Genomic DNA, 25,810 nt, shown 5'->3' with positions numbered 1-25,810 from the left:
GGATTACAGGCATGAGCCGCCATGCCTGGCCGGCAACACTGCATTCTATATCTCATCCCTTTACACCTGGATAAAACATGCACTGTATTAAAGGAACAGAGTTCTACTATTTTAAAACAATGGGCTTTTATTTATTTATTTCGAGACAAAGCCTTGCTCTGTTACCCAGGCTAGAGTACAGTGGTGCGATCTTGGCTCACTGCAACCTCTGCCTCCTGGATTTAAGAGATTCTCCTGCCTCAGCCTCCCGAGTAGCTGGGACTATGGGAATGCACCACTACTCCTGGCTAGTTTTTGTTTTTGTTTTTGCTTTTTTGTATTTTTAGTAGAGATGAGGTTTCGCCATGTTGGCCAGACTGGTCTTGAACTCCTGACCTCAAGCAATCTGCCCGCCTTGACTTCCCATAGTGCTGGGATTACAGGCATAAGCAACCACACCCTGCCTAATATCACAGTGACTTTGATTAGGCCTGTGGAGGAATTCCCTAACAGTTAAACCAGAAACTGTGAAGGTTTTTTTGTTTTGTTTTGTTTTTTTTATTTAAAAGACAGGATCTCACTCTGTCACCCAGGCTGGAGTGCAGTGGCACAACTGTGGCTCACTGCAGCCTTGATGTCCTGGGCTCAAGCAATCTTCCTGCCTCAGCCTCCTGAGTAGCCAAGTCATGGAGACTACAGGTGTGAGCCACCATGCCTGGCTAATTTTTTTTTTGTAGTAGAGTCTTGCTGTGTTGCCTAGGCTGGGCTCAAGTAAAACTCTTGCCTTGGCCTCCCAAAGTGCTGGGATCACAGGCATGAGCCATTGTGTCTGACCTGGGAAACTCTTTTTATAGAAAAGCTTATCAATTGCCTTTTTCTGCAGAGAGACTCCTGTAAAAACTTGGATGTAACTGAGGCCTGTTGAGGGCCATTGGGGTTCTAAAATCTATTGCTTTAATGGAAAATTATAAAAAAATTTTTCCTAGTTGCCGGTAAATTTTTCTCTTGAATATAATAAACTATTAAGATTATGGCTTGTGGCCGGGCGTGATGTCTCACGCCTATCATCCCAGCACTTTGGGAGGCCGAGGCGGGCAGATCACGAGGTCAGGAGATCCAGACCTTCCTGGCCAACATGGTGAAACCCTGTCTCTACTAAAAATACAAAAATTAGCAGGGCGTGGTGGCATGTGCCTGTAGTCCCAGCTACTTGGGAGGCTGAGGCAGGAGAATCGCTTGAACCAGAGAGTTGGAGGTTGCAGTGAGCCGAGATTGTGCCACTGCGCTCCAGCCTGACAACAGAGGGAGACTCCGTCTCAAAAAAATATATATATATGGCTTGTGAGCAGATGGTGTTTATAGTTAAGACACACTTGCTTTGACCTAGACTGACAAGAATTTGACTTCAACCTGGAGACAACCTAAGTTTGAGAAAAGAGATATTAGATTATAATAGGATAAAGTCAGCATTTTCTTAAGATCATAATATCATTAACAGTAACTGGTGATACTTTCTAGATTTAATTCGCTCACTTCACTCTTTTGCAGGTATGATTTTTAATGAACGCGATCAGGAGTTGAGAGACTTGGGCTATCAGAAACATGCTTTTAATATGCTTATCAGTAACCGCTTGGGCTACCACAGAGATGTGCCAGACACAAGGAATGCAGCGTATGTGCCTTATCGGATTTGCAAATACATTTTAACAGCACGATGTTTTTAGTGTCAGTGTAAGAGGTCATGAGGATGGTGTTCCTATTTCCCATTGTAGCCCTTTATTCAGCATACTAGGAAACTTGAGACAGATTTTCACTTGTGTTACATGTGAAGCCACATGGTCTGAGATGTACCAGCAGAGTCCTAGAGCTTGCTGTGTCTCTTTTAACATTTCAGATCACCTGGGGAAGGAGAGTAGGGTGCTAATTAAATAACCTGAGTATAAGTTTGTTCTAAATGTTTATTGATTGGATTCGTGGCAAATAGGAATTAAAATCAGTGAAGAATTTTACTCCTCATTTCACTTTTCTTTTTTTTTTTTTTTTGAGACGGAGTCTCGCTCTGTCGCCCAGGCTGGAGTGCAGTGGCCGGATCTCAGCTCACTGCAAGCTCCGCCTCCCGGGTCCACGCCATTCTCCTGCCTCAGCCTCCCGAGTAGCTGGGACTACAGGCGCCTGCCACCTCGCCCGGCTAGTTTTTTGTATTTCTTAATAGAGACGGGGTTTCACCGTGTTAGCCAGGATGGTCTCGATCTCCTGACCTCGTGATCCGCCCGTCTCGGCCTCCCAAAGTGCTGGGATTACAGGCTTGAGCCACCGCGCCCGGCCCATTTCACTTTTCTGTTTCATCATTTTTGTTCCATCAAAGGCTTTTCATGCATGTGGTCAGTCATTCGACAGACAGACATTTGTTGAGCACCTTCTATTTGCTACATGCCTTCTTGAGCCCTGGAAGAAACAAACAAATGTAGTAGTTTCTGAGTTCTCCGGGCTCGGAGTCTAGCAGGGGAAGCAAATAAGTCAACAAGTCCTGGCGGTAGCACATGAGTAAGGGCTGTGATAGGGTTTGGGGAAATGGGGGCATAGTACTGGAGTGGTCCCTGCAGAGAGGTGACAAGGCTGGAGGGAGGCGGGCTCAGATGCTGGAGGGTTGTGTGTGTCCTGGGAAATAATTCGGGGTTCTGGATTGTGTTCTCTAAGTTCATGGCTTTTTTTTTTTTTTGAGATGGAGTCTCACTCTGTTGCTTAGGCTGGAGTGTGGTGGTGTGATCTTCGCTCACTGCAACCTCCACCTCCTAGGTTCAAGTCATTCTCCTGCCTCAGCCTCCTGAGTAGCTAGGACTACAGGCGCACACCACCACGCCTGATTAATTTTTGTAGTTTTAGTAGAGAGGGTTTCACCATGTTGGCCAGGCTCGTCTCGAACTCCTGACCTCATGATCCGCCCACCTCAGCCTCCCAGAGTGCTAGGATTACAGGCGTGAGCCATTGCGTCTGGCCAGTTCATGGCTTTTTGATGTTGCTTAAAGCTCCTTACCCTTTTTTTCCAAATAGTTGCTTAGAATGATTTGTTACATGGAAGCTCTTCTGTTATCTTGTTATATCATAATTTATTCAAATCTTTTTTATTATTGGGCAAAAAAATAAAATTTCAAATATAAAGTTTTATATTTGTTTCCTTTTGAAACCTCATTGAGGAGAAGCTGGGCATCAGCTTATGAGTGCTGCACGAAACACTTGCCGTGATTTTGGTAAAAAGAACTTACATTTTTATGTAACCTGTCTTCCAAAAAAGAAAAAAACCACTGAAGTTTAAAAAATGTTTATCTGGCCGGATGCAGTGGCTCACACCTGTCATCCCAGCACTTTGGGAGGGTGAGGTAGGTGGATCACGAGGTCAGGAGATCGAGACCATCCTGGCCAACATGGTGAAACTCTCTCTACTAAAAATACAAAAATTAGCCGGGCATGGTGGCGCATGCCTGTAATCCCAGCTACTCAGCAGGCTGAGGCAGGAGAATCGCCTGAACCCGGGAGTCGGAGGTTGCAGTGAGTTGAGATTGCGCCACAGCACTCCAACCTAGCGACAGAGCAAAAAAAGAAAAAGTTTATCCAGAAGTAAACAAGATAGCAGGTATAGGAGGGAGACATTATTAACAAAATGTAAACTCTTGAAGAAGAAACCGTACTGTTTTTGTAAATGCTTTAAAAAAAAAATTGTTGTTCCCATAATGTTAGAAAGAGGCTGAACAGGCTGGGCATGGTGGTTCACTCCTGTAATTCCAGCACTTTGGGAGGCTGAGGCGGGCAGATCAGCTGAGGTAGGGAGTTTGAGACCAGCTTGACCAACATGGAGAAACTCTGTCTACTAAAAATACAAAATTAGCCGGGCGTGGTGGGGCATGCCTGTAATCCCAGCTACTCGGGAGGCTGAGGCAGGAGAATTGCTTGAACCTGGGAGGTGGAGGTCACGATGAGCCGAGATAGCGTCCATTGCACTACAGCCTGGGCAACAAGAGGGAGACTCTGTCTCAAAAAAAAAAGGGAAGAGAGTGTACAAGGGGACAGTAAATCTGTAGGTGAATAATAATCTAAAGCACTTGCACCTTTTAAAATGTCAGAATTTCTTCATCTTTATCTTTACAGATGTAAAGAAAAGTTCTACCCACCTGACCTGCCAGCTGCTAGTGTTGTTATCTGTTTCTATAATGAAGCGTTTTCTGCCTTGCTTCGGACAGTGCACAGTGTCATAGACCGCACGCCAGCACACCTGCTTCATGAGATCATCCTTGTGGATGATGATAGTGACTTTGGTAAGGAATGCTGTAACTGGTAACATTGGATGCAGGCTGTCAGTCACTACAGCACTGACAAACATTAACACAGCTGAACTTTCCAGTACGTGGTAGGTAGGGATCCTACGCATGCAGTCATAGCTGGGCTGACTACAAATAAGTTTGAAGAAATTCGTTATCTTTGTAACCTGCTTATAAACTATGCTAACCAAATTTGGCCCTTGAAATTTTGCCCGTGGCTTACTTTAAAAAACACACCTCTTTTTATTTGAAATAACTGTAGATTCACAGGAAGTTACAAAGACAGTCTGTGTACCCTTCACCCAGTTTCTCCATCATAAAATTCCCCTGTCAGAAGCAGGAATCCACATTGGTACAGTGTGTGTGAGGTCCAGGGTTTTTCTGTCAACAGGTGGACCCACAACCCTCACTGCAGTGATACAGAACTGTTTCCTCACCTGGAGGGCCCTCGTGTTGCCTCTTTCTAGTCGCACCTCCTGCTTTCCTCTACTTTTCCCCAGTCCCTGAAACTACGACTCTATGATTTTGTTTCCATCTCTAATTTTTTTTTTTTTTTTTTTTTTTTGAGACGGAGTCTCGCTCTGTCACCCAGGCTGGAGTGCAGTGGCCGGATCTCAGCTCACTGCAAGCTCCGCCTCCCGGGTTCACGCCATTCTCCTGCCTCAGCCTCCCGAGTAGCTGGGACTACAGGCGCCCGCGACCTCGCCCGGCTAAGTTTTTGTATTTTTAGTAGAGACGAGGTTTCACTGTGTTAGCCAGGATGGTCTCGATCTCCTGACCTCGTGATCCGCCCGTCTCGGCCTCCCAAAGTGCTGGGATTACAGGCTTGAGCCACCGCGCCCGGCCTCCATCTCTAATTTTGTTATTTCAAGAATGTCATATAAATGGAATCACACAATATGTGACCTTTTGAGATGGACTTTTTTCAGTTGGCATGATGCCTTGGCTTATGCCTCTCTATTAAGTCTCTTACACTGATTGTCCCCAGATAAAAGTTGATTGCATTCTGATAGCTCCTCAACCAACTCTGAATGCCAGTATTTTATGATTCACTACATACTCTATATTCTATACGCCTTTCTTTAATTCGACATAGACTCTTGCTAAGAGTGGCTTTGTGTACCCAAACAGGATAGAAGGCTTTTTATTACACTGCTCATTCAGCTCTCAGTGACCTTACAAGAAAGGCCGGAAGCCCATTTTATAGAGGGAGAAATATAAAAATTAAGTAATTTGCTCAGGACCCCATAGCTGTTAAGTAGCAGAGTGGAAGTGAGACCTGTAGTCTGCATAGCTCCAAGCCTTCTGCTCTTTTCATGACAGCAGCCTGCAGAAACACAGTGGTACAGGTGTATGCCAATGACTTTTTCACACACTCAGGCATTTCTTAAGTGCCACTTGTATCAACATCAGTTGGTATATCAGTATACTTAAATATAGACGGTAAAGAAATGGACAGAAACTCATGGGAGCAAAATTCTCAAACCTTGGCTAAAAACAAACAAACAGAAAACCTAACAAATAAATCTGGGTCTGGACCAAGTAGAAGATTGGTTAATACTGATTTCTAGAATTTATGGTGGTGGTTTTTTTTTTTTAAGTCAACTTGTATTTTGGTTTTCACTTTGTGGCCATTTTATCTAAAAGGAAAAATTCATAATTTGGGGTGGTTTGTATATTAACTATGGAAAGAATTACTGCTTATTATCTTACATGATCTTTCAAGTTATTATGAAATATACAGGTGAGTGACATAGAATTCCTTAAAAAATATTTAGCAACCTTGGAAGAAAGATGCTGAATTAATAAAACAACATATTCAATGCTGTTCTTGTTATTCTTGGTAGGGGCAGTAGAAGTTTCTTAAATATTTTGAAGTGGACTAAGACTTAATAAATTCCTTTGTAATAAAAGGCATTTATATCTCATTTTCTTTGTTATCACTGTGATTTATATACAGTCAGCTGAACATTTATGCACTCGAAATACTCATTCCAAACATTGTTTATGCAAAGTATTGTGCTTGATGCTATGGAGATACAAATAAGTCTATAACTAAAGTAAGTATTCCTCTTGGCTAATATTCCAGCTCTTACCCTTCATTTCTTTCCTTCCTTTTTCTTCCTACAGGATAAGCTACAATACTCATTTAAAATAATATTCTATATTTTGTTTTATTGATGTGAATTTTAGCAAGTACTAGATACAACTTTAGAATAGCTGTAAAGTGTCTTTATATATGTCTCATACAGCTTGAATAATTGTGGGACTCTATTTTCAGATGATTTGAAAGGAGAACTAGATGAATATGTCCAAAAATACCTCCCTGGAAAAATTAAAGTCATAAGAAATACAAAGCGTGAGGGATTGATTCGAGGAAGAATGATTGGCGCGGCCCATGCAACAGGTATCACTTGTTAGCTTTGCTCTACTGGTGTTGGAAGACAAGGGCTCGAGCCTCAGCACCTGTCCTGATTCTGCAAAGTCTATGAAAAGTGGTGTTTCAAATGGACATTGCCAGCAGGAGAGATGAGGCTTGTTCTGTTTGGGAAAGGCCTGTTCATAACTCCAGGCCTGCTTGCTACCCTAAAGCACGTAGTGGACGTAGTGCAGGTAGTGGACGTAGTGCAGGTAGTGGACGTAGTGCAGGGGGCTGAACTCTCAAATCCTCAGTGTCTGTTTTCATAGCGACGCTTTTTTGATAGTTATTGCCCCTCAAATAGATTTTATATCTTGTTCACTTATATAAGCAGAAAAGCCCGGACCAAAATGTAACTGAACTTTTATGTTTTTAAATACAAAATTTAAAAGTATGAACCCAAACTGTTGAACTATGCTTTTAATTCTTAGTGCAGAGTGCATCCCTCTGGAGCTACACATCATTACTTTAATTGGTAAATGGATGTAAGATTGACTTACATAACTATAAAAGGCATTTTCTTTAAAATTCCCTCTTAATTCTTCTGATTCCATCAAGGAGAAAGTCTCCATTGTTACTGGTATATCTTTAAAACCTTTCCATCATACACTGATCTCCCCCTTTAGAAAGAAATAACATCTCAATTTCAGTCTTCTGTAGAAAATATATCTGGTAAGTCTTCAATTACATTATAGATTCTGTTGTATTTCGTTTTATGGTTACCTATGTGTAATTGGTCTCCCTGAGTTTCATTTATGATTATAATTTTTAAAAAATTTAAAATAAATTTAAAACAAATGAATCTGTTTAAAAATGTTAGGTGTATGATATTGCAGGTAGTGCATGGACATGGCAAAAAAATTTTGAAAGTCATTTGAGAATGACGGAACTTGGTGGGGACATTCCCTAGCAGTGACAGCATCTACTGCAGTCCTTCCTGTATTCCACGCTCTTCTAGATAACCTGCCACTGGGTTCGTGGTGGTCGGCACTGCTCACCGCCGCTCCCCCTGTGGAGCCACTGGCTGTGCTGGGCTGAACTAGGACTTCACTTTTAGAATCTGTCTTCTCTTCTTTCTCTTAAACCCACAGTGACCTGAAGCAATTAACAAAAAAGAGAAGCAGCTCCTCTACATCCCATCTGCAGTGGATGCAGACTGAATTCAAGGCTTGTGAGACTATTTTTTCTAGGTTTCTAGTCATGTAAAGATTTACTGAATTGACTGTGTGGAGTTATTCAAGGCAAAGCAATAGAGTGAAAATTGTGGGGTATTTTCAGTATTAAGCCACTCAAAACATGGTTCCATTAGAATGCATGTTTACTGTGAATTGACTGTTTTTAGATAGCAATAGTTATTTAGGTTTTTTTCCCTTTATGATCTCTTCAGGTCCTCATTCAGATATAGTTTAGGATCTGTCAGAAGCAAGTCAGTTTGCGTGGAAGTCATTGTTTCAGGTTCACTGTGACCAGGTATAGTCTTCATTTAGTTAAATTGGTGTTAATTGGAAAAAGTAACACTTTTAGAATAAGAAAAGCTCTGAATCCATTTTCTCCTCTAAGCAATCATGATTGAATTGATCCCACCTCACCCCCACTGATGTGCATATGGGAGGTTCTGCCTTTCTGCATTCAGTGATGGGGGGAGCTGCCTGCTGCCTACATCCCCACAGCTTCAGGCTGTTTACAGACACTGATCTGTGGGACTGATTCACGGGCATCATTGAAAACTGAGATACTGCTTTTATCACTAGTTGAAGTTGGATAAATAACATCTGGTGCTTTAAGTAGTTCATGTAAAATCTTGATACATTTCACGAGTGCACTTTTAGAAAAACAATAATGCGACCTGATGATGAGATTCTAAGTTTCTCAACTGCTCAGAACAACCATGGAGCTCTTAAATTTGAAATTATATGTTAAAAAAAAAAATCCTCAGTTCTGCTCACATTTATCAAAGGGAGCTTAAAGTGCAGGATAAAATGTTGATGATTTATATTTTGTTAGCTAGAAGAAAGGTGTATCCCATTGGCAGATGAGAGCCACTGAAGCCAAGAGGGTGGAGGGCAGTAGAAAGGAAAGGTGGGAGATGGAAGAAACAGAAATGAGCAAGAGGCATCCCCGACAGCGCCCCCGGCTGCACCTCCCTCTCCGGGAGAACTGCTGTGTGGCAGCAGCCAGCCATGGTTACAGTGCATTTCCTCGTCACCAGTGAGAAGGCAGCTGTGTTCTCTGTACTCTGTTTACTGAGGCAGAGAGACGTATTATAAGTGTGTGCTAAATTTCGAAATATTTTTATTAAAATAATTGTAATAAAAATATCTGCACAACTGGCCACTGTCGTGGCACCAAAACATCTTGAAATACTCAATATCTGGCCTTCCAGAGAGTTGACTTGTTCCTGTGAGACTGACTCCGTTTCCTGAAGAGAGTGAATTGCCTGTCCGTTTTCTCAAGAGGCGCGCCTGTGATTTGTATGGGTCCCTCAACTGCAGCAGGACACTGCTCGCAGCATTACTGGCTGAGGGACGTCCTTGCTGACCATCAGCAGCGAAGTGTGGTGCAGCAGTTAAGCCGTCTGGGGCTGGCAGGGTGGCAGTCGTGTTTCATGCTGTGTCACTGCATCATCCCATTGGACGGGTGGCTGTGCCTAAATTGAGTGTTGCAACACTCTCCTGAGCCTCTGTTGTTTCCTCCCCAGGAGAAGTCCTTGTGTTCCTGGACAGCCACTGTGAAGTGAATATGATGTGGCTGCAGCCCTTGCTGGCCGCCATCCGTGAGGACCGGCATACTGTGGTGTGCCCAGTGATCGACATCATCAGCGCCGACACCCTGGCCTACAGCTCGTCCCCTGTCGTCCGCGGAGGGTTCAACTGGGGGCTGCACTTCAAATGGGATCTTGTCCCTCTTTCTGAGCTAGGAGGAGCGGAGGGAGCCACTGCACCAATAAAGTAAGATCGCCCCTTTGTTTGAAAAATTCCTACCAGTGCTTCCTTACAAGAGAAAAAAATGATATTAAAGATAATTCCTCCTTTGTAAGGAGCAAAAGTGTTGACTTAATTTGTACATTAAAAAATTCTTGAGTATGTATTGAATTGTATGCAGTCTGCCAAGTCCTAAGGAAAGATTGATGAGTAAGATACTATATGTCCCCTCAAGGACTTAGAGCCTTGTGAGAAAGGCAGACAGACCACGCCACCATTGCAGAGGAAGCCCTGGGAGGGCCCATGTGGTGTTTGCTCTTGGTATGTCAAACACCGTGGTGTATTTATTGTTCACTAACTTACCTTCAGTTGTTTGGTAACCTGAGTGATGCTGTGGAAAACATTAATGTGTAGCCTTTGCTTCCATTAGGGTTTTGAAGTTGTATTCCTGCTAGTATAATTATTAAAGTCATAGTATAGGAATTATTTTATGTTCTTATCTGTGTTTCATCTTCTGTAATATAAATCTGCTTTTTTCTTTCTTATTTTTGTTTTCTTTAAAAATTTCTTATGTAGATTGAATTCAGAGAGGTTTGCCTGTATTTTAACTTTTTAAAGAATGCAACATTTGTTCTTGATTTGCCAGAGTGTGATCAAAATTGGTACTTTCTCCAAACAATGCCAGGATCTCAGAATGTTCACATTTCAGTTATTTTTCCCCCAATTTACTTGTTATTGTTGCTGTCCACATAATTTAAAACCCAGAAGCCATTTCTTACATAGCAGTATTCACACAGGCTTGCCCAAGTATCTCCCCTTTATGTTACCCTGTTCCTTCTGCAGCTGCAGGCTCTATCCGGGATTGCTCTTGTCCTGGCTAAAGAACACTCTTAGTCGTTCCTTTAGTTGGACCTCCTAGCGATTAGTCCTCTGTTTTTCCGAAAATGTCCTTGTGTTTCAGCATTGTTTTGAACAACATGTTACTCAATATCCAGTTCTAGGTTGGCAGTGGCAGACATGCATGTTCTTTCAGCGTTTGAAGGCATCATTCAAGAACATTCTGGCATTCACCATTTCAGACAGGAAGTCAGCGTTGTTAGTCTTACTTTGCTTCCCTTAAGATAATCTCTTTCTCATTGGCTGCTTACATTTTTTTGGTCTTGTTTTTAAAAAGTGTTTTTTGGATATGTATAAACATGGTTACTTTTTTGAAGGAACTAATTTGCTGCCGAATTCTGCCTTGTCTTTTTCTTTGAATATACTGAGCAATTAAAGTCTTTGCTTGATGATTCCATATCTGAAACCCCTGCGTATCTGTTTCTGTTGTATGTTGTTTCTCTCATTTTGCTTTCATATGATTTTATCTTCCCATTTGCCTGGTTATTTATTTGTTGCTTATTTATTTTTGCTTAGTGCCAGACATGATGTATGAAAAATTATAGAAATACATTCATACCTGGGATGATGTTTTTTCCCTGCAGAGATAATTTTGCTTCTCTTCTGCAGGCAGCTTGGGCCACTAGAATCCACACTCCCCTCTGTCTAGTTTTAGGAAGTGAGCGGACTGGAAGCTAGCTCGAGTCCCTGAGAGGACCAGTCTACGGCTTTTCTCAGTCCAGCACAGCGCTTCTCAGCCTTGGCACTACTGACATTTTGGGCCAGATAATTCTTTGTTGTAGGGGCCCTCTTGTGCATTTTAGGGTAGGTAGCAGAATCCCTGACCTCAGCCCGGATTCTGGGAGCACCCTGCCACACAAACACATCAAGACGTGACAGCTAAAAATGCTCTCAACATTATGAAATGACCGTTGGGGACACAGTCATCCCAGTTGAGAGCCACTGGTCTAACGTGTGAGTCCAACTCCCAATGTGTGATGTTTGTCAGGTGTCTCCTTGGTGGACCTTAGAGCCCAGTTTTGATCCCCAAGGCTCTGCGAGATTGTCAGAAGGAATGACCATATCAGGTGGCTTTCTATCAGAAATGGTTATAATAGGAAAAGAACCTCTGAGACTTAGAAAAGTAGCCTTCGTATGCCAGATACTAGCATATTATTAGCAATCTAGAAAATTCAGTTGTATGGCCTGGCTCATTCTTTGATACTGGATAACATGTTTCATAATCATTAATTCAATTTTTATTAGTTATGTTCCAAAATGACACTGAGTATTTTAAACAAAAGTAGTAGGTAAGATAACTGACTATGTGGAATGAGTACAGTAATTGTTTTCCTTTTTCGAGGTCACCAACAATGGCTGGAGGTTTGTTTGCCATGAACAGACAGTATTTCCATGAACTTGGACAGTATGATAGTGGCATGGATATCTGGGGAGGAGAAAACTTGGAAATATCATTTCGGGTAATTTTTTTGCATGCTCAATTAATAACTGTGTGTAGTGGAATATGATTTTCATCCATGATCTCATATTTTCTTTATGTTCTCCTTGATTATTATATTTTTTGAGATAGGGTCTTTCTCTGCCGCCCAGGCTGGAGTGCAGTGGTGTGATCATAGCTCACTGCAGCCTTGACCTCCTGGGCTCAAGCGATCCTCTTGTCTCAGCCTCCTGATTAGCTGGGACTGCAGGCACATGCCTGTAGTTTTTCTATTTTTTGTAGAGATGGGGTCTCACTGTGTTGCCCAGGCTGGTGTTGAACTCTTGGGCTCAAGTGATCCTCCTGCCTTGGCCTCCCAGAGTGCTCCATGATTATCTTTATTGACAAATTGTCCTTAATGAATGCTACCTTGCCAGAATCTGTGATATGGATAATATCTATTCGAAGCGTCAGAAGTGTACATGTTGATCCATTGACTAGGAAAACAACAACAAAATGAAAAAGCATGTAAGAAGCCATATATTTATTCATATTTTTTTTTTTGAGACAAGATTTTGCTCTGCTGCCCAGGTTGGAGTAGAGTGGCATGAACACAGTGGCTCACTGCAGCCTTGAACTCCGGGCTCAAGCAACCCTCCCACCTCTCAGCCTCCTAAGTAGCTGGGAGTAGAGGCGCATGTCACCACACCTGGCTAATTTTCTATTTTTTGTAGAGATGCGAGTCTCGCTATGTTGCCCAGGCTGGTCTTGAACTCCTGGACTCAAGCAATCCTCCTGCCTTGACTTCCGAAGGTGTTAGGATTATAGGCGTGAGCCACTGTACCTAGTCTGTTTCTGTGGATTTAGAGGTACAAGTGCATAGTGTGTGGTGGTAAAGTCTGACTTTTAGTGCACTCATCACCGGAATAATGGACATTGTACCCAATAGGTGGTACTTCATCCCTCACTCCCCTCCCACCTTTTAGAGTCTCCAGTATCTGTTATTCCACTCTGTGTATGTATATATATGTGTGTGTGTGTGTGTGTATATTTAAATTATAAAAAGTATTGTTGTAAAGAATGGTTGGATATAAATTTAGAATGTTTTAGTGTGCTAATTTAAAGGTTTGTTCTTTTTTTGTTGGTTTATTTTATTGATACTACCAGATACATATAGTCAGGGTGACCAGATTTCCCTAAGGCCTAAGACCATCCTAGTTCATACCTGTTCTCTTGGAAAAATTAATAGCTTCCCATTGCACTTTCAGAAACAGCTCAGTTCGATGCTGCCTTATACCGTCACACCGTGTATAGCTTACTAAGTCCTTTGTGTATACAGGTACCCCTGTCCTGAGGAAGAAACCCACCTTGCATTATCTGTCTTCTCCAATTGCTTAGGTTTGAAAGGTAACAGTGTAGGTGGGGTCTGTGGCTCAGAGGACCATGGTGCAGACAGTCTTTGGAAAAGGCAGAAAGAGGGCAAGGGGAGAGCTGAGACTTCTCCTTCCAAGCAGATATCCCAGTATTTCTCCCAACCATCTCCTAGTCCAGTTAGCAGAATCCCTATCAGATAATACCATGATACTTGTTCATATGTCCTTTTGTATTTCTGCAAATGTATTGACTATAGTATTTCTAAAAAGCAGGTTTTGGCTGGGTCTGTGGTGGCTCACGCCCATAATCCCAGCACTTTGGGAGGCCAAGGCGGGCTGATCCTGAGGTCAGGAGTTCAAGACCAGCCTGGCCAACATGGTGAAACCCCGTCTCTACTAAAAATACAAAAAAATTAGCTGGGTGTGGTGGTGGGTGCCTGTAATCCCAGCTACTCGGGAGGCCGAGGCAGGAGAATCGCTTGAACCTGGGAGACAGAGGTTGCAGTGAGCCAAGTGCCACTGCACTCTAGCCTGGGGGACAAGAGCAAGGCTGTGTCTCGACAACAACAACAACAACAACAAAAAAAGCAGGTTTTCATTCTGTAAGTTTTAGAATGTTAGGGTTAAAGGTGTAATAGATTTTATTGTGCCTCTTATTTAATAATTTTATTATTAAAAGTTCAGTCTCTTTTATTTATTTATTTTTTAAATAAGGTAATCAAGTCCCACAAAAACAAACTTAACTCCAAAGTAATTCAGATAGTCAAGGACAGAATTTAGACCAGAGCTAACATCTTTTGAATCTTAATCTGGAGTTATTCTATATATTTTATATTTAAAAATCTGTTTTCTAAAAAAGAATATGCATTGTATAAGCAAGTACCTGTGAAACTGAAATGAGAAGACCAGGTAATAAGCACTTCTTGTCCTTAAGTGCCTAACATCAAGTCTCTTGATCTGTTAAAGCGACAGAGTTGGGTAAGTGCAATTTCAGACACATGGTAGTAAATGCTTACTATGTGCGTTGTTTTAGAATTCAGTTCCTTGTAATGATAAAGACAGGTAATTTTTAACAATGTGTACCTTCTCATTTTCTTCTATTTGAATATTTGTATCTAATGAGATGTAAATATCTTGCCAAGTTTCATAAACACCTATTGAATAAAGATTAATTTCATTGAAAATTCATACCTTGGTTTCACAATAACATGAGGCAACTGTTCACACGTGTTTTTGCTTCTGACCAGATCTGGATGTGTGGCGGTAAGCTTTTCATCATCCCTTGCTCTAGAGTAGGACACATTTTCCGAAAAAGGCGACCATATGGATCTCCTGAAGGCCAGGACACCATGACACACAACTCTTTGAGGCTGGCACATGTCTGGTTGGATGAATACAAGGTGAGATGAAATTTCTTGTTTAGAAGGATGAATGATAGGCCAGTAGTGACTGGCCTAGTGATAGCTTTGGTTGCTTTACTTTTCACTCTGGCATATTTCTCTTGGTTAACCTTCACCTTAGGGCCGACTCTTTCTAGTTTCCCCCCACCCTCTTCACCTAGTACTTCACTTCTTTTTGGTTCTAATCTGACTCTTGTAATTTTGTGTCTACTCATACAAATGGAATCATAAACCACGTGGTCTTTTCCATCTGGCTTCTTCAGTTGAGCACAGCGTTTTCGGGTTTGTCTGTGCCGCACCATGTATGGGTGTGTATTCCTTTTCATTGCCAAATCATATTCCATTGTATGAACAGATCACATTTTACTTTATCGATCCAGCTGATCAACATTTAGGTTTTTTCCACTTTTTTTTTTTTTTGAGACAGAGTCTCACTCTATCACCCAGTCTGGAGTACAGTGGCGTGATTTTGGCTCACCGCACCCTCCGCCTCCCAGGATCAAGTGATCCTCCCACTTCAGCTCCCTAGGGACCGCAGATGCACGCCACCATGCCCGACTAATTTGTGTATTTTGGTGGAGATGGGGTTTTGCTGTGTTACCCAGGCTGGTGTGAAATTCCTGAGCTCAGGCGATCCACCTGCCTTGGCCTCCCCAAAGTGCTGGGATTATAGATATGAGCCATCACGCCTGGCCCGTTTCCACTTTTGACTGTTATGACAAATGCTGCTGTGAATTTTTTTTTTTTTTTGAGACGGAGTTTCACTCTTGTTGCCCAGGCTGAAGTTCAGTGGTGCAATCTCGGCTCACCGTAACCTCCACCTCCTGGGTTCAAGTGATTCTCCTGCCTCAGCCTTGGCCTCCCGAGTACCTGGGATTACAGCTGTGTGCCACCATTCCTGGCTACTTTGGTTTTTTTTAGTAGAGATGGGGTTTCATCATTTTGGTCAGCGTGGTCTCGAATTCATGACCTCAGATGATCTGCCAGCCTTGGCCTCCCAAAGTGCTGGGAATACAGGCGTGAACCACCACGCCCGGCTGCTGCTGTATTTGTGTAGTTATTTTTTAAACATTTGTTGTGCACCTCCTGTATGCCAGGCTCTGTGGTAGGTTTTTGAGGGATAAAAGATGAATAAGGGAGTGCACAGTAATGTTTCACACCGTGAGGAAAATGTAAACAGAGACCTGTAGTGTGTGCTGGAGTGAGAGGGACAGAGCGGTGCGCTGTGTTTGGGGCAGTAGGGACTCCGTGTGCTGGAGTGAGAGGGACAGAGCGGTGCGCTGTGTTTGGCAGTCGGGACTCCACGGTGTTTCTTCTATAGCACTGTTTATCTCCCTTCTCCCTCCTTGACCAGACTTTCAGGTCTAATTCCATGCTTATCTCTGAACCATCACTGGCTACCATAGTTCTCAACACATGGTCCCAGTCCTACCACTCTCTGAGGAGGTCTGCCAGTTTAAAATCATTTTCAGAGGTTAATACAGTATTTGCCTCTTTGACCATGTTGACATTGCACTGAGTATGTAAAATCAGGCGAGTAAAGTGGCTAGTGCCTTAGCATAAATCGAGGCATCATCACCCAGTTATACTGTAGTCACTGCATTCTTCACCAGCACTCACTCAGAAGACAAAGGCCAGTTTCATTTCTGAATGTCATTGATATAATAATAATTTTAGTAAATCTCAGTGTGCCTTTTTAGTATCCCGTGTGAGTACGCATGCTGACACAGAACGCACTTCTGCTGCGTACTGAAGTACCGTGGTTGGTTCAAGGAAAAACACTTGTGCGGCTGTTTGGGTTGTGGGCGGAGCTAGCCACTGCTTTCCAGGAACGCTCTTTTTATGTGTTAAGACTGACTGACTCACAAACCATAATTACTCATATTTGGGTAAAACGAACTAAATAATGAAAATGAAAACAACTGACAGTATTTGTTGCAAATGATAAAATTCAAGCTCTCAAGTGAAAATTAGAATTTGAAAAACTTACATTTACCACCAGGAGCTTGACAGCTTCCTAGTACTTAAAAATTTTACTTGGCCGGGTACGGTGGCTCATGCCTGTAATCCCAGCACTTTGTGAGGCCGAGGCAGGAGGATCACCTCAGGTCGGGAGTTCGAGACCAGCCTGACCAACATGGAGAAACCCCGTCTCTACTAAAAATACAAAATTAGCCGGGTGTGGTGGTGCGTGTCCGTAATCCCAGCTACTCAGGAGTCTAACGCAGGAGAATGGCTTGAACCCAGGAGGTGGAGGTTGTGGTGTGCCGAGATCGTGCCATTGTACTCCACCTGGGCAACAAGAGTGAAACTTCATCTCAAAAAAAAAAAAAATTTCTTTACTGAGGAGATCAGTGGTTTTATATATATATATATAAAAATATATAATTTTGCACAATCTCAGTTCACTGCAACCTCCACCTCCCGGGTTCAAGTGATTCTGCAGCCTCAGCCCCCAAGTAGCTGGGATTACAGGCATGCGCCACCGTGCCCAACTAATTTTTCTATTTTTTTCATAGAGAGGGGGTTTCACCATGTTGGCCAGGCTGGTCTCAAACTCCTGACCTAAAGTGACCTGCCTGCCTTGGCCTCCCAAAGTGCTGGGATTACAAGTGTGAGCCACCATGCCCAGCCGATAGACCAGTACATTTTAATGCAACCGTGTACAAATCTTAGTATGATTTCATATTCCGCGTTGTAACTAAACTTCAAAAGTTATTGAATTTTGGAGTAGTGTTAACCCCATAATTATATATAGGTTGTAATTTTAAAAATACATATATTTAACCAAAACAACACACAGCAGCAGGCTAAATGCAGATGTGAGAATTTAGCTGACTTGTTTTAAGCCAGCCAGCCAGCAAAAAGGTTTGCAAAAATATAAAGCAATGTCACTGTTCTCACTAAATCTTGTGTTTGTAATGAGTTTTTAATTATTTTAAGGAATTAATAATTTGTAGGTTTCTCTGTTTTAATTTCTGTATGATAAATATGAACAGACACAGCCCACACACGCAGACCCTCCTGGGAGTTTTCCGTAATTTTTAAGAACATCGATTACTGAGACTCATGAGTTTGAGACCCACTGATCTCATATATACGCCTGTTTCAGTGATTCTCAGATACAGTTTAAGGTACATGTTATCATAATTGTTAGTAATGGACTTCATCGTGTAAAAAATATCTATATCATTGTATAATCATTTTTAGCAAAAAATTTGATTTTCTTATTTTTACTTTTTTAAAATTCAGGAGCAGTATTTTTCCTTAAGACCTGACCTGAAGACGAAAAGCTATGGAAATATCAGTGAGCGTGTTGAATTGAGAAAGAAGTTGGGTTGTAAATCATTTAAATGGTATTTGGATAATATATACCCAGAGATGCAGATATCTGGGCCCCACGCCAAACCCCAACAACCCATTTTTGTCAACAGAGGGCCAAAACGACCGAAAGTCCTTCAACGTGGAAGGGTAAGCAAGCAGTCTTTTCCAGGTGTCTTATGAAAAGGGTTTGATATGAAAAGTTTTGAAGTGTCCATAAGCCATAACAGATGACACTGTGGATTTAACAGAGTCTAATGACAGACTTCAGCTTGCCTTTCATTATATTCTGTTTATGAGAACTTCCTCTACGCAAGTGTAGGACCTCAAGTGTAGATCCTTGCCTTGCCGGCATAGTTGCCTTCTGTGAGGCTAAGTTATGTGACAGTTTCCAGGAGTGCAGAGGCACATGGGAATACACCCTGGACAGAGGCCATGGAATTGTCAGAGGACAGGCCAAAAAGGAAAACAAGTGGAGCATGGGGCAGGGATCTGCTGTTTGCTCTTAGTTCTGGGAACCAAGTCACAGATAGTGCGGAGGTGGTAGTGAGGGCCAGAGTGGGGGAATGGGGTGGGATTTCACGTCTGGTGTTCCCAGAAGTCACCTGAGCTCAGTAGAAAGCACATTCATCAACCACATTTCCTTAGCTGTCTTTGTGTCTTAAACTCATTACAGTTATATAGTCACAGGGATCCGGCCAGAAAATCATCCCTTTCTCCTGAGTCATCTCTTAGAGTTGGCTTCTAAAAGCTAAGGGCATCTACTGTCTGTGTTGCCCAGTGTCCCTTCTTTTATGAAGAAGGCACTTCTGCCAGAACAGTGCCAACTCTCCCTCAGTGGCTAGGAGGAAGCCTAGAGCTTTTCCCCTTCCTCTTCTCTCTACTCTATAAGAAGACAAAAAAACAAAAACAAAAATAAAACAAAAACCCAGCATCAAGATGTTTAGTATTAGGTATTTTCTCTAAGTAAAAGAGAGCAGTGTGTGCCCATGTAGTTGATCCCTTACCATTATTACTTCTTGCTGTTTGTCTCGCCCTCACAGTTCTGCGATAGTTGTCATCTGTGTATCTCCAGTGTAGCCTGCATATTGCATTTCATTGTGTACTTTTTTACACATGTTGTTCTTATATCCCTGACTTCATTTGAAAGTTCTTTAGGGCAGGGATGACATTTTAATTTCCTTCATCTGCTATAGATTAGTGAACATGTATATGCAGCTAGAATTCCTAGCTGACACTGCCTGCATGTTAAAATTGCTAATAACTTTTGGAGTTGTAACTTTGGTCTATCTTGATGCTCCTGTGTTCTGAGGCTAGAACTTAGGAATTAAAAATGCATATCTTGGAATTCGTACCTCCGGAATAACCTTTCACATTTCGCCCGGAACCACCTCCAGGCTTGGGAGGCGTCTCTGGGATTGCTTCCCGCATTCTGAGCTGAGTGCCTTCTTTTACAGCTCTATCACCTCCAGACCAACAAATGCCTGGTGGCCCAGGGCCGCCCAAGTCAGAAGGGAGGCCTCGTGGTGCTTAAGGCCTGTGACTACAGTGACCCAAATCAGGTGAGTGAGGCCTCAGAGCTCACAGCCAGTGCCTGCAAGGTGGCTTCCAATGAAGGGAAGCTGCTGGCAGTCACTCCTGAGGACATCAGTGTCTACTATTCTGGCTTTTCTTAACACATTTATGCGTAGTGTTCCGTTATTGGAACACTAAGCTTATGGGGCTTATCTGTATCCTACTGCTCAAGGTCATCGCCAGGGTCTGATTTTTCACCGAAAAAAATTACAGCCTTCGGCATAGATGGGTTAAAAGGATGAGAGTGGCCTTAGATGACACCTCAGTTGGCTACTTTCGTCTTCTTTGTATGTTTTTCCTACCTCCGCTCATTGTCATGGAACATTTTAATTGTTTACACCATTATTTGTACTTTCTAATATTATAGGGAATAACTTGTGACTTACGAGCCATAGGAATTTGTTAGAAATGGCCAAGGGAAGCACTACAGAGTTTCAGTTCATTCCATTCACATAATTTAATTTCAGCTTATGTATGTCTCCTAAATAATATTAAAATGGGCCTAAAAATCAGCAAATAACTTGGACTTCAATTGAGAACAGCAATTTCAAACTCGTTTGTGTCTGATAAAATAGCATAATGTAACAGCAGTCTAATCTCATAAACTGTAGTGTCTCATTTTTATTTTAGTGGTGGGTTGGTGTCACTCAGAAAAAACAAACAAAAGCCACTTGGACTTTTTGGTAAATAATGTATACTGTGACATTTCTTCAAACATTCTTCCAGAAGAGTTCATGCCCACTGTCTCAGGTGATACATGTGTTGAAAACATGGTTAAAAAGGGATTTCTGGGGCCCAGCGCGGTAGCTCATGCCTGTAATTCCAGCACTTTGGGAGGCTGAGGTGGGTGGATCACGAGGTCAGGAGTTCAAGACCACCCTGACCAACATGGTAAAACCCCATGTCTACTAAAAATACAAAAAAAAATTAGCTGGGTGTGGTGGTGCGTGCCTGTAATCCCAGCTACTCCGGAGGCTGAGGCAGGAGAGAATTGGTTGAACCTGGGAGGCAGAGGTTACAGTGAGCCAAGATTGTGCCACTGTACTCCAGCCTTGTGACAGACTGAGACCCCGTCTAAAAAAAAAGGGGGGGGGGAATTTCTGTGCAGCTTCTGGGTAGAAGAGGTGGCAGTGTTGTGGAAGTATTAAAATTGTGGTGACATTTCAGTGGTGTAGGTCACAGTGAGATGAGAGCTAATATTTGTTCCAGAAAATGTAAGTTGGGGTGATGGAGTTATCCTATTCTAAAGGTACTGTGTTGTCACTTTATAGTTGTGCTAATTCTGTAGCCACCAGTCACATTTCAAGTGTACAATAGCTGCATGTGGCCAATAGGTCCCTTACTGGACACACAGGCTATGAAACAATAGCAGTGTTGCAGAAAATTCTCTCACAGCTCCCTATGACTCTGATCGAGGGTCTTCATGTTCGTGAACACTGCACACATCCATTTGGAGTCTGTCAGTTGAAGCAATGAGTAAATAGAACAGAAGAGAACAGATTTCCTTTTGAGCGTAGTGATGGCGCATGTTGGAGAGTGAGGTGTTCACTGCACTTGCCATGTCACCCAGGTGTGTTCCTGAAGATAATCTGTGATTCAGTCTATGTGCTTCCTAACTGCCCCACCGATGAGGAATCAATGAAAATGGCAGCCATGTGCCCTTCTGTCTCCAGAGGGTCAGCCAGAGGCTTGTTGGGCTCCTCTATGACCTACACAGTCCAGGAATTAATGTTGTTCAGTCTTAAAATTCGTTATCTAAATTTAATTTTTTTTTCTTCTCTAGATCTGGATTTATAATGAAGAGCATGAATTGGTTTTAAATAGTCTCCTTTGTCTAGATATGTCAGAGACTCGCTCATCAGACCCACCACGGCTCATGAAATGCCACGGGTCAGGAGGATCCCAGCAGTGGACCTTTGGGGTGAGGAGTGCTCGGTGATGTTGGGAGAATGTGCAGAGACCCACAAGGTTGAGTGAGGGGTGCAGCAGATGAACTCATTTTCTACCTTGGGGGTGATCTTCTCAGATTGCAGTACAGTGGTCCCCCTGAGTGGATGCCTGAAACCACAGGCAGTACAAACCCTGTATATACTCTATTTTTTTTCTAGAGAGATACCTGTGATAAAATTCATCAGTTAGGCACAGTAAGAGGTTCACAACAATAACTCTAAAGAACAGAACAGTTAAACAACAGCATACTGTGGTTGTGCAGTGGCTCCTACCTGTAATCCCAGCACTGAGAAGGCTGAGGTGGGAGGATTGCCAAAGCCCACCAGCCTGTTTGTTTTCTCTATAAAAATAAATCAATATACTATAATACAAATTGTGATTGTGGTCAGAAAGTATCTTACTGTACTGTACTGCAGGCAACAAAGAGCAGAAAACTAATCTTTGGATAAGAGAGACTATTGTATCTCTTAGTCTGAATTCTTAAATGTTCCATATCTCTTCTGGATTTCCACGTTTTGCCAGTAATTGGCAGTATTTTTTTTCTTGCTACCTTTTTTTTTTTTTTTTTTTTTTTTTCCAGAAAAACAATCGGCTATACCAGGTGTCAGTTGGACAGTGCCTGAGAGCGGTGGATCCCCTGGGTCAGAAGGGCTCTGTCGCCATGGCGATCTGTGATGGCTCCTCTTCACAGCAATGGCATTTGGAAGGTTAAGGTGGATGCTGTGGCGGGAGCGGTGCTTCATCAGGTGTTGCCTCCTGTGTGGAGTTTGGGGCTTTAGGGACGCCTGGGTTGCGTAGAGTAGAGTCATCTTGGAGAGGATGACATTTCCCTGTCCTCCCGGAGATGCCTGGGCGTGTTAGCAGAGGTGACACGCGTCTGACAGAGATGGGAGCTCTGAGTGTCCACAGGTGAAGAAGTTGGTTTCACCCAGACATTAAGGTTATTCTGAGCTGCTGTTAAGGAATTTCTTGCTTATAGAAGCAAACCAGAATATCATTTTAACCCTAGAATTGGGCTTGTACAGAAGGATAAAACCCAGGAAAATGGGTATTTCTATTCAGATTTATTTATGCCTCTTTTTAATCTTCTTTAATGATGCAGTGGTTTTTATCTGATCAGGAACTTGTCATGATTTCCTTTCTTAGACTTCATAGGAGATAGTGCTAAAAAAAAACTATTATTGTTTAGTATGTTGTGAGTAGATCATCTAAAAGAACTGAAGCTACATTATGTTTTTAACTTCAGAAGGCATCATTTATAAGACAGTATAAGAGGCAGTTAAGTATTATAAATTATTTTGATGAATTATGATACTATCTACATTTAAAATAAAAAATCCTTTTGATTATTTAGGATATTTTGTCTTGTATTGGGGCCTCTCGTCTAAGGTGTGTTGCATGCTCTTGGAGTCAGCTCATGACCCAGTAGGCTCGGTAGAGTCCTCTGCCTCTCAAGACGCGTCCCAGTTTCTTAGCTTGAGCTGTGTGACCTTAGATACTGGACATCAAAGTTGCCTGTGCAGCACCCAGGAGAGCTGTTCAACAGGCAGTTGGATATAGAAGTCAGACTCTTGGAAGATGTAGCTCAATTAGAGATAATACATTTGGGAATCACTTGCATATACTAAAAATTCTGAAATATAAGGTGGATTTTCCTCCCAAACCACATCTTAAGAGGAGAGACGGTCTCATATTGCAGAGTATACACTCAGATATTTTATCTGAACCACAAAACAGTTTAAGCACCACATCCTAAATATTTTATCTGTGATTTGATTTCAAAGGCCAGGATGGTACATACGGAAAACAAGAGCAGCAAGATGGTAGATTGAAATCCAACAATGTCAGTAATCACATTAAGTGTAATGAATGTAAATGCCACAGTTAAAAGGCAGATTAGATAAATATGCAAGATCCAACTATATGCTGCCTATAAGAAACTCACTTTATGAATACATTAAAAATAGAAGGATGGTAAGATAGATGAAAGACATCTGAATAGATATATTAGACAAAGTAGATTTCAGCACAGAGAATATTACTACAGATGATATAGAGTGTCATTTCATGAATAAAAGGTTCAACTTAATCCCAGTTTTATCAGTTTTTGTGGCCTTTATTTTGAAGTTCTGTTAAAACTGCAAGAAGTACACCCATCCACAGTTGCAGTAAGAGATTTCAACACACCTCTCAATAACTGATAGAACAAGTAGACAGAAAAACAGTATAATGTAGAAACCTTGAACAATACTGTCAACCGTCGTGGCCTAATTGACACTACCCAACAACAGAATACATGGAACATTTACCGAGATAGACCATATTCTGGGATATTGGGCAAGTCATGCCAAGTATAATATAAATCAATAAGAGACACTTGGAAAATCTCCAAATATTATTAAAAACTAGCACACTTCCCAGTACCTTAAGGGTCAGAGAAAAAAATCAAAAGTCTATTTTGAACTGACCAAAAATGAAAATACAACAGTGTGTGGCATGCAGCTAAAGCAGTACTTGGAGGTTTTATAGCATTAAACACCTATATTAGAAAAGGATACAAGTCTCAATGACTTTAGCTGCCATCTTAACAGAAAAAGAGCAAGTTAGACAAAGAGGCAGAAATGAAATATTAAATACCAGAACAGAAATGAATGAAACAGAGAAAATAAAGCTAAAAGCTGATTTGAGAGATCAGTAAAATTGATAAACCTCTAGCCAAAAAAAAAAAAAAAGAAATTACTAACATCAGGAATGAGTTGCAAGCGCACTAGAGTCTACAGATAATAAAAAGGATGCTGAACGGCAGGAGCTCTGATTCCCCGCGGGTGGGAGTGCAAAGTGGTACAGCCACTTTGGCAAGTTTCTTCGTAAACATACTCGTGCCCTGTGATCCAGCAGTTGCGCTCGTTGGTGTTTAGCCAGAGGAGCTGAAAACCACACGAAGCCTGCACGTGGATTTTACAGCAGCTGTGTTCATGACTGCTGACACCTGGAAGCAAGATGTCCTTTAGTGCATGCATGGATGAACTATAGTACATTCAGACGACGGAACATTCAGTGCTAAGAAGAATTAAGCCATAAGCCTTGAAAAGTCATGGAGGGATGTTAAGAATATATTATTCAGTGAAAGAAGCCAATCTGAAAAAGCTATGATTCCAACTATATGACATTCTGGAAAAGGCAAAAACACAGAGGCAAAAAGATCACTGCTTGCTAGGGGTTATGGGAGAATGTGATGTCAACTTGACTGAGCTAAAGAATGCCCAGGTAGCTGGTAAGACATTATTTCTGTGAGTGTCTGTGAGGATGTTTCCAGAGGAGATTATGTTTGAATCAGAAGACTCGGTAAAGAAGATCCGCTCTCAGGAATGCGGGTGGGCACCACTCAGTCCATTGGGAGCCTAAATAGAACGAAAAGGTGAAGGAAGGGGGACTTGCTCACTCCTTGGAGCTAGATGTCAGTGTCTTGGCTCTCAGGCCTTTGGACTCAGACGAGGACCTACATCGTTGGCTCAGGAGGCCTTCAGCCTTGGGCTGGAACACTACCACTGCCTTTCCTGGGCTTCCAGCTTGCAGGCAGTAAATCACAGAGCGTCTCAGTCCCTCATAATAAATCTCTTTCTATATTTCCGTACATCCTATTGGTTCTGTTTTTCTGGAGAACCCAGATAATAGAAGGAGGGAGGGATGAGCAGATAGAGCACAGAGGATTTTTATATCCTACATGAATATAGAAGAAAAATTTCCTTATAAAAATTAGCAAATCAAATCCAGCAACATATAAAAAGGATGATACATTATGAACAAATTGGTTTTAGTCCAGGAATGCAAAGATGGTTTAACACTGGAGATTTGATTAATATAATTTACAGTGTTAGTAATACAAGGGGAAAGGCATATGCGACCTTGCAGGAAAAAAATGTAGAAAATTGACAGAATTCAACACCCACTTATGATAAAAACTCAGCGAACTAGGAATGGAAAGAAAATTCCTCAACCTCATAAAGTGCATCTGTGGAGATACTATAGCTAGCCTCATGTAATGTGAAAGATGACTGGGAACAAGGCAAAGACACCTGTTTTTACCTCTCCTAGCCAGTGCAATACAGCAAGAAAAAGAAAGGCATGTACATTAGGAAGGAAGAAGTAAAAGTGTATTTGCAGACTATGATCAAGTATGCAGAAAATCATAGGGCATCTTCAAAACTACTATTAGACATAGTAAGGAATTTATCAGGACCACAA

The 25,810-nt window shown here is 42.0% G+C and overlaps 1 protein-coding gene across 3 annotated transcripts in view; it reads left to right on the top strand.

Annotated features, from left to right (window-relative positions):
* GALNT11 (polypeptide N-acetylgalactosaminyltransferase 11) overlaps window positions 1–22,914 on the top strand; it is an 88,733-nt gene extending 65,819 nt beyond the window's left edge. For all 3 annotated transcript variants that reach the window (XM_009204266.4, XM_017957356.3, XM_021936442.2), the window contains 10 exons: window positions 1,528–1,651; window positions 4,123–4,289; window positions 6,574–6,699; window positions 9,410–9,659; window positions 11,872–11,989; window positions 14,567–14,719; window positions 17,972–18,190; window positions 19,498–19,602; window positions 21,399–21,536; window positions 22,146–22,914. In XM_009204266.4, coding sequence (XP_009202530.2) covers window positions 1,528–1,651; window positions 4,123–4,289; window positions 6,574–6,699; window positions 9,410–9,659; window positions 11,872–11,989; window positions 14,567–14,719; window positions 17,972–18,190; window positions 19,498–19,602; window positions 21,399–21,536; window positions 22,146–22,277 — 1,532 coding nt within the window. In that variant the 3' untranslated portion in view covers window positions 22,278–22,914. The remainder of the gene's footprint in view (window positions 1–1,527; window positions 1,652–4,122; window positions 4,290–6,573; window positions 6,700–9,409; window positions 9,660–11,871; window positions 11,990–14,566; window positions 14,720–17,971; window positions 18,191–19,497; window positions 19,603–21,398; window positions 21,537–22,145) is intronic.
* The last annotated feature ends 2,896 nt before the right edge of the window (window positions 22,915–25,810 follow it).

Source organism: Papio anubis, chromosome 4, assembly GCF_008728515.1.
Source record: "Papio anubis isolate 15944 chromosome 4, Panubis1.0, whole genome shotgun sequence".
NCBI lineage: Eukaryota > Metazoa > Chordata > Mammalia > Primates > Cercopithecidae > Papio > Papio anubis.
The sequence above is the reverse complement of the archived record's forward strand: the minus strand, read 5'-3'. Positions and strand labels throughout refer to the sequence as shown.